The following is a 13855-nucleotide window of genomic DNA, read 5'->3' as shown; positions in this document are numbered from 1 at the left end:
GATCTTGAACGAACAGAGCGTCATGGCAAAGGGAGCGGGAGGGAGGGATAGGGTTTGAGAGTAGAGTCGGGGAGCGAGAAAGGGGAAGTTGTAATGAGTATTTTAAAATTAGGGCAAAATAAGTATATATACGAAGAAAGACGCGAAATACCACTCTTACACTTTCCTATAAAATGCGTTTATGAACTCACGCATTTTAGATGAATCGCGAGAGTGGTATTTCACGTCTTTCAATTAACGCGAAATAATCACTCACATGTTTCATCTAAAACGCGTGAGTTCATAAACGCGTTTTATAGGAAAATACGAGAGTGGTATTTCGCGTTAATGAGCGGTAAAATAGGCGCGCGAGGACAATATGGATATTTCCTAGGCAAAAAGGCCCCTTTTGCAAAGTTTATCAGACGGGGTCCTTTTCTGGAATTAGGGGTCTTATAAGGGTCATCTCATCAAATTTCCCCAAATTTGACACCTCCATCAACTTTAAATAAAATTGACATTCTTTCTATTTTCTCTCTTTTCTCTCACACTTAAAAGATTTTTTCAATAATGATGTACTCACACTCAATATTTTTTTAATCAGTTATGTGACACTTTATTTCATCTCTCATCACTCTCAAATAAAAAATGTGATTTTATTATCATAGTCTAAAATGGTTTTAATGAAAAAAAAAAACAAAGTCGTTGAAACTTGTAAGACGTGGCGTGTATGGAACGATTTCGCATGTTTCCTTCTTTGTCCAGATTCAAGAGATCGACTCTTTTTCTCTCTCTTTCTATAGAGTTTTTTTCATTGATTTTGAGAAATCAGGAATCAGGATTGAGGATTGAGGAGAGGTAAACAACTGAACAATGTCATCGAAAACATCTAGGGTTGCGTTTCGTACAGTTATAGTCGTGTTCATCATCCTCGCTCTCTTCTATATCGGTCGTCCACTCTACTGGAAGGTCACCGCCACTGTGCAAGATATTCGACAGAAGAAACAAACCGTCACACAAGGCATGCCTTTCATCCCTTGTTGTTCTAATTTCACATAAAATTTATATTATTCGTCGTCTTTTCGCAGGTCTTTCGCAGATTGTGCACGAAGCTAGAAAATCCGTAGGATGGTTCCACGACGAGTTCGATTCTGGCGCCGCGGCCAATCGTAAATTGCTTCGATTCACTTGAACAACAGATCACTTCATTTGTAAGTTCCTAGGCTCCTAGCTAGATTCATTTTCATTTTCTCATTTCCTCTTCTGTTGCCTAGATGTCAATATTTCAGCTTACAGATCTGCTTTCCTATTTTCATCTAATACTAAAATATTTGTATGGTCTGGGGATAATTTGAGAGATAATATATCTGAATCCTAAATTTTTCAATTGGATGTAAGCATCAAGAATCATTTCGGTTCTACAAGATTCAATGGTATTCATGAATTGAGAGATTACTTCTTTTCAAACCAGGCAAATCTAATTGATTAGGTGAAGATTTTGTATTAATGAAACATGATGTAAGAGCCAGAACAACTCATATGATTACATTCCATAATCAACTCATCGCGGGTGTCGTTAATCGTAGTTTTAAAGCTTACTTAGAAGCAATTTCAGAAGTTACTTTGTATTGTTATGGATCTTCTTAGAATAGTTCACTTTTATTGACTATACTTGGAAAATATGTCTCATTGTGTGTTATTTTCCATTGAATTAAGGAAATGAAATAAGTTCTCAAGGGTTGCAGATTTTGGATTAATTGCAGGAGTTGCTTATAGAAAGAGGCCATATAATATGATTGGAATGGCTGCAAATTTTTCCTGCTGAAAAAAAAAGATATGAATTGGATCAAGTTCTCATTTCTTATACTGGTTTGCATCTTCTTTTCCTTTGCTGTAGAGTTCATTATTACGCACAACACTGATTTTCCATGTGTTCGGTTTCGCATAATTCTTTGACTTTGTATGGAATTACTGAATTTACACTGCAGGGTGGTAAAACTCAAATTTGAACTCTTTGGTATAAAGAAGGGTTTTGCTTTTTTTGTTCCTTATAGAAATGGATACCTAAAATGAGGGATGATTGACAATGTCATATAGCAAGTGTTCTTATATTTTCTCCCAATATATATTGGGGATCTAAAAGCAACATCCCTCACTCTGTTTGGCTTCATTTGAAAACATTATTTATGCAAGATTTCTCATACAATGTGAATCTTTATGGGATTATGCAATTGAAAAAATGAGTTGTATTTTGAACTTAGTTTGGCATATATTCATTCTTCCATAAACTTATTCAGGGTTTCTCAATCAGATCTCAATGCATAAACACAAGTGTTTTAACCCAAATGCTCAACTCGATTTATACTAAAAACGTCTTAAATTGAAGCAAAAATAAAAATTGTTTTCCAAAATAAAAAATCATATCATTGAAGGTTTGCAATAAGGCTGCACTGACCAACCTAAATGTATAGTCTTTAAGTATCAACTCTAGTACTAAAATAACCCTGTTATTGCCATTAATAATATATTTGGTCGACCATTTATCAATAATCTCATTATTTCATTTTCTATAAATGCAAATCACATCCAACACATTTCTTCTATTTATAGACATTTCATATAAAACAAAGTATTTAAATAATGAAATATTTTCAACAAAACAGATTATTAAAAGATAAAATATTTGGATAATCAACTATGTTTGAACTATTAAAGAAAATACTTAAATACAATTAATAATCAATTACTTTTAGTTTCATAATAAATTTAAATTATGATCAACAACATATTATTTACTAAAAATATTGCCTCCCTACAATATTATTGTATTTTTTAAATAGTTCAAATAAACAATCACACCAAAAAAAGTCATTTTACAACTGAAAATTAAATAATGTAAAATTTGTGAAACTCAACTCAAATTATAACTAAAATATAAATTATTGGAAACAAATGTAACCATTTTTCAAACCAAATAATCTACAGAAATTCAAACTCTTTAAAAAAAATATTGCTATAACGATCACTAAAGTTTGAAAACTGTTTATTGTTGCAACTTTTAAGCAAGGTATTATTATGAAGAAAAAAGTGAAAATATTGTGCTAATATTTTAGAATGAGACATAAATGTTACAACATTGTTATTAAGTTTAATTGCAATGAAGAATAAAATACAAGTGACAATAGAAATTGGAAAATTAAAGCAACTAATTTTACAATAAATAAATTTAGCTTAAAATTATAACTTATTTTGCAATACTAAAATAAACTAATGTTGCAAGACAATTTACCAATATAGTGGTATTAAACACAATTTAGTTTCTAATTCTTTAAAATTTTATATTTAAACAATAAATAACTTATTTTGATTAAATAAATTTAAAGTAGTGGCGGACCCAGAAATATTTTCTCGGGAGGGCCAAATACCTAATAACGTAGCATTTTTTGGCTATCAAATAAATTCATTTTTTAATTAAAATTTTACTCGATAATTACATAAAAATACTAATAAGCACAATTACTAAATTATTCTTGTCCATGAGTCGGTACAAAAGAAGACAAATATCTTCATTACGTTGACTATATCAATTAATCAATTTTCAAGAAAATTTCCTTTATTTGATGAACTACTTGACTCATCATGTCCTTGAAAAGGTAATCCTTGCCTCAATAGAAAGCGTGTTACATCAAATATTTTCGTTAAACATGTGTGATAATTTATTTCTATATCACGACCATGTGTACGTAAAACGTTTCTCACGTTATGTCTTTGATCTTAAAATGATTCAAAATGAATTCTAGCTTCATTATGACAACTATTTGAAGTTCTCATATGACGATTGAATCTTTCTAATGCTCTTTTCCAATTTTTGTACTCATCTTCTATAAATGTATCATCTACGTTTTCTCTATTTAAAGGTTTGAAAAGATAATACCAAAAACAAAATGATGCATCTTTTAATATGCTATATTCTAACCATGTATATTTGATGAGTAACATTAGACTCATTAGTAGGCTCATTAATTGATTGAGAAGACTCATGCTGGTCATGTGATGTAGAAGTACAAATTCGTTTATAGAACATCTTCATTATTCTATATCCTACATAAAATAAATGATTAAAAATACATATGTGTCACAACCCCTAAATAAAATATAACAAATACATTTATTTGTTGAAATAATTTAAAATTAATTTAAAATTAAAAAATATAAAATAATATTTTACCCTTATATTTATAAGTAATTTGTATTATTAATTATATTAAAATTAATAAAATATATATATAAATAAATTATAATATAAATGTAGTTTTAAAATAAATAATAATATTATATGATTTTCATTATTTTATATATAATTTTTTATATTTTAACTTATATAAATAAATGTTATTTATATATTAACTAAAATTTATGTATTATTATAAATATTGTATTTTAGAAAAAAAAAATTGTATAAAATAAATATTAATAATAATTACTTTAATAAAATTATATTTGATCACCTGACCTCTACTATATATTTCAGCTCGAAAACCACTCAGGCAAAGCCTTATTTGATAAATATATATATATAATATCTTAAAAGTTTTACCCTGGTTGGGGGAAGCCCGGGCCCCCCAATGCCCCCTTGTAGGTCCGCCACTGATTTAAAGCATAATTGTTTAGCAACTTTTGAATAAATCAATTTTGAATATTAGTTTTATCTTGTATCAATGTCTTAGTTTTAGTTTTAGTTTTAGTTTGAGTGGTGTAACTTTAAAATCTCGTTCTATAAATCACGTATTGACTCGATAATTGTCTCTCCATAAGTCACATTTCTCTCGAGTTTTAAGTGAGACGAGAAATCAAAATGATAGACACGATTAGTGTTTTTATGAAAGGGTTTCATTTTGAATTAACTTTAACTTTTTTATAGTCTCCACCTAATTAATTCTTGAAAATTAGGAAACAAAATATTTTGTTGTATAAACGTACTTTAGAGATTTTGTTCTTGATTTGGTGTTTAATTACACGTGAAAAATGGTTTCATGCTATGTATGCTATGTTTCAAGTGTCTATCATGTAACAGTCTTTACTTTAAACTTTCTTCAAACCTAAACACGTATCTAAATTTCTATCAATCTGATCCTAAAATATGTGTCTATATTTGTCACGTATTAATTATCCTTTCACAAATTAACCCACATAACCAACCTAAACCCAACCATGGTTGAGTCACAAATTAACCCACATAACCAACCTAAACCCAACCATGGTTGACTTATAAACTAAATTATAGTTGACTCTTTGACCTGATATTTTTTAGGATAATTTGTTATAGTAAAAATGTGTTTTAATTTTTGAGAAAAATTCCCTCCACTTTCTTAGTTACCGATCTTTTTAAATCGTTGACTGTCGATCTTCTTCTAATCGTCGCTGATCTTCTTCGTCACCGCCGATTATTATTTTTATATTATTCGAATCGTAGTAATCTTTGTCACCGCCGATCTTTTTCGAATAGTTGTCGTAGTCCACGCCGCCACCGATTTGTGATTCTCTTTTATTGCTCACCTTATTGATCATAGTGGGTCATTTTATTTATCTTACTGATCATGAGTTAGTAGAGTCATTTTATTTATCTTACTAATCAATAATGGGTTAGTAGTGAGTCAATATTGTGGGTCATGGGTTAGAGATTAAGGTTTGATAGAGTACTGATATATATGGTCTTATAGATTTAGGGCAACGGAAGTAGGGTTTTCAAGAAGATGAAGAGATCTGTCAATAGATTAACAACCAATAATTCAAGGAATAAGGGGGTAAAGGTACATATCAACCTTAAGTTTTCCATTGATAAATAGATTTGGGGATTTTAGCTAACCCAAACCCTAATGGTTACATAACTTTCATAACTATCCACTACCCCAACTTTTCCATAACTATCCACTACCCCACCGGTTACATAACTTCCATAATTATCCACTACCCTAACGGTTACATAACTTTAATACAACATTACTAAGCTTATCATAAACATAACACACATAACTGCCAATACTAATATACCGAGATTTCTGAAATTACTAGCGATAATTTTAGCTACTGTAACACTATCCCCTTTAAAACGTGACGACGAACAATTCTTGCTTTAGTTTGTTTCCATGCTGGGAACATTCCAGGGAATTGAATATTCATTATTTCAAAGTCTTCTCATGTTTTGTCTTCAGGACCTGATCTTTCTCATTCAACCAAAATTTGCGTTTTTCCTGAAATATGACCTCTCATTCCCTTAATATGCTGCCTTTCCTATCAGCTTTCTTGTCTAGGGGGTTTTCCACAATGGCAGTAGGGGTGCCTTGGAAACTCTTTAACTTAGATACGTGGAATACATTGTGTATTTTGCACCAGCTCATAGTTCCAATTTGTAAGCCACATCCCGATCCTTTCCAACACTTTGAATGGTCCAAAAAATTTAGGAAACAACTTGTGGAAGAATTTTTGAATAAGTAACTATCTGTAGGGATGCAGTTTTACCAGGTTCCAAGCTCTTACCTCTAATATCACAAATTTTATTTTATTTTTATCTTGCACTTGTTTCATTTGGTTTTGTGCTCTTTGCAAGTGAAACTTCATCAATTGGAGAGTTGATTCTCGTGTAGAGATAATTAGGTCCACTTCTTTAAAAATTGAATCTCCAGTGACATATGGGGTATTAATTGGTGGAGATACCCATAGACATCTTCAAAATGTGTAGTTTGGATGGCTGAATGGAAGTTGGTGTTATACCACCACTCAACCAATGATAACTAGCGAACCCCTTGGGTGTTTGTCCAGCCATACAACGTAAGTAAGTGCCTAAACATTTGTTTATAATTTCTGTTTTTCCGTCTATTTGAGAATGATATACTATGGACAAAGAATACTACATCCACTGTATCTTTAGAAATTCTCACCAAAAGGTGTTGAGAAAAACCTTATCTCGATAACTAACTATAGACAAGGGTATCCCATGAAGTTTGGAGACGTTACTAACAAAAGCTTCAACGACTGTATTGGCAGAAAATGGATGTCACAGGCTAATGAAATGTGCCATCTTGGATAGTCTGTCCACCACCACAAAAATGACAGATTTTCCTTGTGTTTTTGAAAGATTTTATATAAAATCCATAGAAATAGATTCCCAATATCGACTTCGGATTGTTAATGGCTCTAACTTGCCTTTATATGCCATGTTGTATATATTGTCTGACTTATTCTTTTGACATGTCTTACAGGTTCGAACAAATTCTCATATATCCTTAGTCAATCCTGACCAAAAGTATACTAGCTGCAATTTCTTTTGTGTGACCAATGAGCCTGAATGCCCCTCTTCTGCTCTAGAATGTATTGCATCTATCAGTGTGGTCCTTAGTTCAGCGTTTCGTCCAACTTCTAATTTCCATATTCTTCTCAACATGCCATCGATATAAGTGAAATCTGGGTGAGAGATAGGTTTTGAACTTAATTCTTGAACAATCCTGACTTGATTTAGATTTGTTACATAAGTTTATTTTATTTGTTTTTGCCCAACTGTATGATATATCAAAATTCCTGCACATTGGACCCTTGTATCTCGCCTGGACAACGCATTATCCACAAGGTTCTCTTCCCTTTTTATACTGCACTGTGAAATTATAACCTACCAATATGTAAAGCCACTTTTCTAGTGCAGGAGTATGCACTCTTTGTTCTAGAAGGTGTTTAAGAGTTTTATGATCTATTTTCACCACAAATGGTTTATATCTAAGGTAGGTTCTCCACTTCTCCACAGTAAACGTCAAGGACATTAGTTTCTTTCATAAGTAGATGATGTCAGCTTTCCCAATTCAATAGCTTTGCTGATAAATGTTATTTGGTGACCTTCCTACATCCACACCACAACAATGCCTGCTCCGCTTGCGCCCCTTTACAAAAAATGAAATCTGAAAATTGGGCAGTGCCAAAACTAGAGGGGATATCATTATCTACTTCAGCAACTGAAATGTTTCATATGCATCATTGTTCCAACCAAAGTGTCCCTTTTTTATTAGGGAAGTGCGGGGTCGAGCAATACAACCATATTGCTCGATGAATCTACGGTAATGCCTCATTAAGCCTAAGAAACTCTTTAGTTGCTTTGCTGATCGTAGAATGAACCATTTGCTCATTGCTTCCAATTTCTCCGAATCCGTAGCTATCCCCTTTTTGTCCAAAATATGCCCCAGTTATGCAATTTGACTATAGCCAAAACTGTACTTTCATTTATTTAAAACTAATTTATTCTACTATAAGGTGAGTAATACTTGCCTCAAATGGAATAGGTGCTTCTTTTAATGGATTTGGAATATAGTCTTATGGTAGTCTCCTGGGTATATTTTTATTTGGTGAAAACCAGATTTTAAATCCAATTTGGAAAAAACTTTGGATCCATGCAACTCCTCCATCAGTTCTTCTATCATCGTAACCAGAAACTTGTCTTTAATGGTGGCCGAGTTCAACCTCTTATAATCCATTCACATCCTCCAAAAGTTTTTTTTTCTAATCAACACAACGAGAGTAGAAAATGAACTATGACTCTGTATAATTATTCCCCTATCTAGTATATTGTTGATTAAGTACTCAATTTCTGACTTTTACACGACCAGGTAGCGGTAAGGGTGTAAGCATACAACTTCGGTGCCTTCCTTTAGTGGGATCTGATGATCGTGCTTTCTTTTTGGTGTTAATCTCTCTAGTTGCTGGAATAGGGTGCTAAAATCATCGAGCAACCTCTAAAGGTATCCAGAAACCTCTTCCAGGGCCCTTGTGATAAGTGCAAAGAACTAGACTTCATGCTCTATTTTTTCTTGTACCATGGAAGCCATGTTGCCCTTCCTTAATAATTTTTCCAACTGATGACCATGTATAAGGTTAATTTATGTCTGGGGTATCCCTTACAAGGTAATGGTCGTACCTCCCTTTCAAAGGAAAATATAAGGTTTTCAAAATTTTAGGCTAAAGTGCCTAAAGTGATTATCCACTCTATTCCCAACACCATATCATAATCTATCATGGTAAGAACTTTATATCTGCTTGATAATCCTTACCTTCCTTGGACCATTTTAGGTTTTTGCAAATTCTGGAATAAAATAGGGTTGAACTGTTTGCCACTTTTTTTTACAACACTTGGGTTGTCATGGCCTTGTGGCTTGTATTCCTTAGGATCATATTGTTAATGAAGTTGTGAGTGCTGTCTATGTTAATAAGGATCACTATCGACAGACTCCCAAACTTGCCCAGAATCTGGAGAGTTTGGAAATTATTGGAACCGGTTAAAACATGTAGAAAAATGGCTGGCTCTTCCACTAGACTGGACTACAACAATGAAGGATCGTCAAAAACCGCTTCTTGAACCAATTCCCGGACATCTAGTAAGACTTCTTGGTCATATCTGAGATCATGAACAATTTTGCTTTGCACTTGTGGTTTGGTTCCCATTTCTGATCACATCTGTAACAAAGGCCTTTCCTCATTTTTTCATCAAATACAACATGATCTAATTGTTTTATCGAGCCTTAATTCACACTGGAAGAAGTGCATGAGGAATGTCTGAAAAAGAAGTCTGATTGGTACTTGGCCCAGCTGGTTTGGGCAATAAAGGGTGACTTTACTATACAAGTTCCCTTTGTTCCACATGGATATGTATATATTGATTCCCGGGCTTTGACCATCGATATGGCCTCGTTCAAAGCTTCGAGATTTCTAAGTTTGACACCATCTACAATCTCCTCGTTCAGATCCGCTAGGGAACATTCTATCATGTACTCCTTTGGAAGGTTAAGTAATTTTTGAGAAATATTTATATATTTCTGATTGTAATACATGACTGATTTGTCAGCCTGTCGTAGGTGTATAAGCTGTCTAATGGGGTGTCATACATAGAGGGACCGAAATGCGCTAAGAGGTCCTTCCTAAACACTTTCCATGTCAAGATTTTCTATTGATTGCGTTGCTGCAAATAGGAACCATACCACATTATAGCGTTGCCCGTAAAGTGGATAGCAGCAATGTTTGTGCTCGCTTCATCCTCCGTCCTATTAATACAGAAAAATTGTTCTATGGATATGAGCCAATTCTCCACTTCGGTTCCATCAAATCGAGGGAAGTCCTACCTTGGTGTGCCAGGTTGAAGGAATATTCCAAATGTTTCTATTGCGTGGAGGGTTCTAACGACCATTACCCTCGTGCCTCCTAGAGCAATTTTCTTGGCCAAGAATACGAACTTGTTCTTCAGTGGTCATCATACAAGTTTCAACAGTCTTCAACCTACGATCCATTCTAGTGTTCACATCAAGAAAGGAGGCTGTTAAGATTTCGATGGAAGCACAGTGGGCATATATCTTATTATTGTCGGGTTTCCACCATGGTAGGATTGTCTTGCTCTAATATCAAGATGGTACATGTTAGGGTTTGATAGAGTACTGATTTATATACTTTTATGAATTTAGGGTAATGAAAGCATGGTTTTAATGAAGAAAAAGAGATATATCTATCAATTGATTAACAACCAAGAATTCAAGGAAGATAGGGGTAAAGGTACATATCAACCTTAAGTTTTTCCATGTCCATTGATAAAGAGGTTTGGGGATTTTATCTTACCCAAACCCTAACGGTTACATAAATTCCATAACTATTCACTACCCTAATAGTTACATAACTTCCATAATTATCCACCACCCCAACGATTACATAACTTCTATACAATATTACTAAGCTTATCATAAACACAACACACATAACTGCCCATACAACTATATTAAGATTTCTGAAATTACTAGCGGTAATTTTAACTAATGTAACATTATGCTCTATGAAATTATGCTCTATGAAATCGTTTGTTTTTTCGTTGGTGACTTTTCTATTTGTACTCATCCAAATGAATTGATTTCGTTTTGCTATTAGAAAGAAGTTTGATTTATGTTATAATGATTGTAGTAAGGGTATCTCATCTTCTTCTCTACCGTTCCCAAATATATTTATATTTTCCTTTGCTTGATTATTTTGTTATTGATATTAATATTACAATATTACGATTCTTAAAGAGGATGAGAAACACAATGTCTTTAAAGGTGTGTGAGGCTAGAATTGTAAGATATTTGAGAAATTATGTTTGATCTGGGTTAGAGATAATAATTTCATCAATTGAGTGTGGAGGAGAGTAGGGCTTGAAAAGAAGAGGTTGTTGGATGGAGGAAGATGGATTATTAGACTCTTCCACGCTGACCATCTTCTTCACCTTGGATTATCAAAATAGGCTTAAATGATTAGTAAAATTGAATAATATATAGATGACATTGTAAACACTAAAATTTTACATACCCAATTTATAAATTTAAAAATAATTATTTTGAAAAAATAAAATCAAAATAATAAAACCAAGGTAAAAACATAATTAAATAATTAATTGGATTAATTATTGCGATAATTAAATCCTAATTAATTTAGGATAATGGCCAAGAAAAATAAATAAAATAATTTGAGATAAATGTTGTACTCATTTTATCTTAAATTAATTTTAAAAAAATCAAAGTAAATTAAAATAAATAATTAAGGATAAATGTTGTATCCATTTTGTCCGAAAACAAATTATTTATTAAACCCAAAAATATACAAAAAAATATATTTCTTTTACGAAATAAATGTCATTTTTATTAAAATTATTTCTTATATTTTAGTAGAATGAAAATGGAGCAAAAAAGGATTGAAAAAAAATCAATTTTAAAAACCTTCAAGGCTAAAAATTGCATGTGATCATGTGTGGCCGAAACTCGGAAGAATCGCTTCAACAGAAGCCATAACCATCAAATGAGCACTGGATTTTCATCCAACGTCTAGAACCCATCCGTGTAGCCCACTGCAACGGAAGAAGAGCGCTTCAGCGCAACACTAGATCAACAAACGCACGCCTCAACGTCGTTAACCGAAACACGACAAAAAGCCCGACGCGGAAAAAACCTAGATAGAACTCCAACAAAGCGCCATGTGTTCGAATTTATGCCCAAAACGACGTCGTTTCACTTTGTGTCGTCGTCTTCCTCACGACGACGAATAAATAAGAACGAAAACCATCTTTGATTTTTCAAAGATGGAACTTTGTCGTTTCTCCACCTTCAAAAGTTGAAATGATCACCCTACTCCGGTGATCATTTCTCATACATTTAGGAATATCATTGATGCCTATACCGACAATTGACCGAAGAACATCCAAAGTGCCATCAATGGCTATTTGACTTATCCCGATCCACTTGCTTCACAAATTGAGTTTGGAAAACTATAAATAACCTCCTTTGAGAAAATCGAAGACAAAAGATCCACTCTCAAGCCCTCAATCAATCCTTTTGAAAATATCACTCAAAGAACATCTCCTAAAACTAATAATTCTATCATCATTTGAAAACTTAATAAAATATATAATTTTCAAAATTTTATTTTACTCGTTGGATTACACATCATATCATTGTCTACAAAATAAAATAAAATTATATACATGTATCATTACTCATATTATACATATCACCCAAAACTCTATCGTCATATATTTTATTAGTATGTATAGTTTAAATAATATTTTTTTGGAAAATAGTTTAAATAATATTATAATATTTCTGAAAATTTATTTTAAAACAAACTGGGCCTAAACAAAAGTTTATTTTGTTTTTTGTTGATAATAATTTAAAAGTGCTTATTTCATTTTCTGATTTTTTAAAAAAATAATAAAAAAAATAAGTGAGTGAAGAAAACATACCTTTATCATTTTTTTTTGTTTTGTTTTAGTTAAACCTATTATTTTTAGGTATTTTATATTTTTTTGAATTTTTTAAAACTAATTTAAACATTATAAAATTGAAAATAAATGAAATGTTAAAATAGGACAAGCAAATAGGCCATTAGGCCAACTTGTAGGTCAGATGGTCCATGGGTGACGGGTCAGATGACACAGGCCAGCGGGTCGGGCAAGCCTTGGTGAAAAATCACGCTGCAATGAGATCCCCGGGGATTGAACCTAGACAAAGTCCTAGAAACCAAACAAGGTCAAAGCACCTTCCTCGGTCGTCCATTCGTGCATAGTTCTCGATAGATCATCTTCTCTTTCTCGGTCGCCCACGTAGATCCTTGGTCGACTACCTGTTTTCGTTTTATAGTCGAAGATAAAGCAAATAAACTCAGTCGTTGGCTAATTTTCTCAATTGGAATTTAAGCCACGACCGAGGTTTTCAGTTAGTTATCAAGCCAACCATAATCTTTGATCAATGGGGGTCTTGATCATTAGATCTTGTTAACAGATCTTTACAAAGTATCTGCAAAGTTTATAAGAGGATGGTGAAAGAATGACCATATATTGGTGAGAAATTAACTTTTTAACTTCATTAGACGTGAATATCAACAAATTATTCGTGACAAATGTAATTTTTGACTACCAAACGATAGTACTTGGTTAATGTTTGTTGGGATGATCATATACAAATGATCATAGTTAATGTTAATAGACAAGACATGACTGGACATGAAAGTTTGATAAATTATTCATGTAAGTTACTCGATAAGTAACATTTGAAGCAGTCATGTGTAAATGATCGTAGTACTATCAATAAATATGTTTCGTGAAAGTTAACAAATTTGTTCATGTGAGTTACTAAAATATAATATTTAGAGATCTTGCAAAAATGATTGTGATACTATCAACAAATATGTTTACATGAAAGTTGACAAATTTGTCAAGGAAGTTATTGACAAGTAACATGTAGTGCGATCACATATAAATGATCGTGGTACTATCAATAGATAGGTTTATCGTAAAAGTTGATAAACTTGTTACAGAAGTTACTAACAAGTA

General features: G+C 32.5%; 1 protein-coding gene across 2 annotated transcripts; it reads left to right on the top strand.

Moving 5' to 3' along the window:
• Positions 1–706: 706 nt before the first annotated feature.
• Positions 707–2101, top strand: LOC124942879. Of its 2 annotated transcripts, none has more exons than XM_047483450.1 (3): positions 707–1000; positions 1068–1190; positions 1725–2101. In XM_047483450.1, the coding sequence occupies exons 1-2, from the start codon at positions 853–855 to the stop codon at positions 1169–1171; spliced, it is 252 nt and encodes an 83-aa protein (XP_047339406.1). In that variant the 5' UTR covers positions 707–852; the 3' UTR covers positions 1172–1190; positions 1725–2101. The 2 variants fall into 2 exon arrangements, with proteins under 2 accessions (XP_047339406.1, XP_047339404.1); XM_047483448.1 differs by having other exon boundaries at positions 710–1000; positions 1743–2101.
• The last annotated feature ends 11754 nt before the right edge of the window (positions 2102–13855 follow it).

The sequence above is a fragment of the Impatiens glandulifera genome, chromosome 6 (genome assembly GCF_907164915.1).
Source record: "Impatiens glandulifera chromosome 6, dImpGla2.1, whole genome shotgun sequence".
Classification (NCBI taxonomy): Eukaryota; Viridiplantae; Streptophyta; class Magnoliopsida; order Ericales; family Balsaminaceae; genus Impatiens; species Impatiens glandulifera.
The sequence above is the reverse complement of the archived record's forward strand: the minus strand, read 5'-3'. Positions and strand labels throughout refer to the sequence as shown.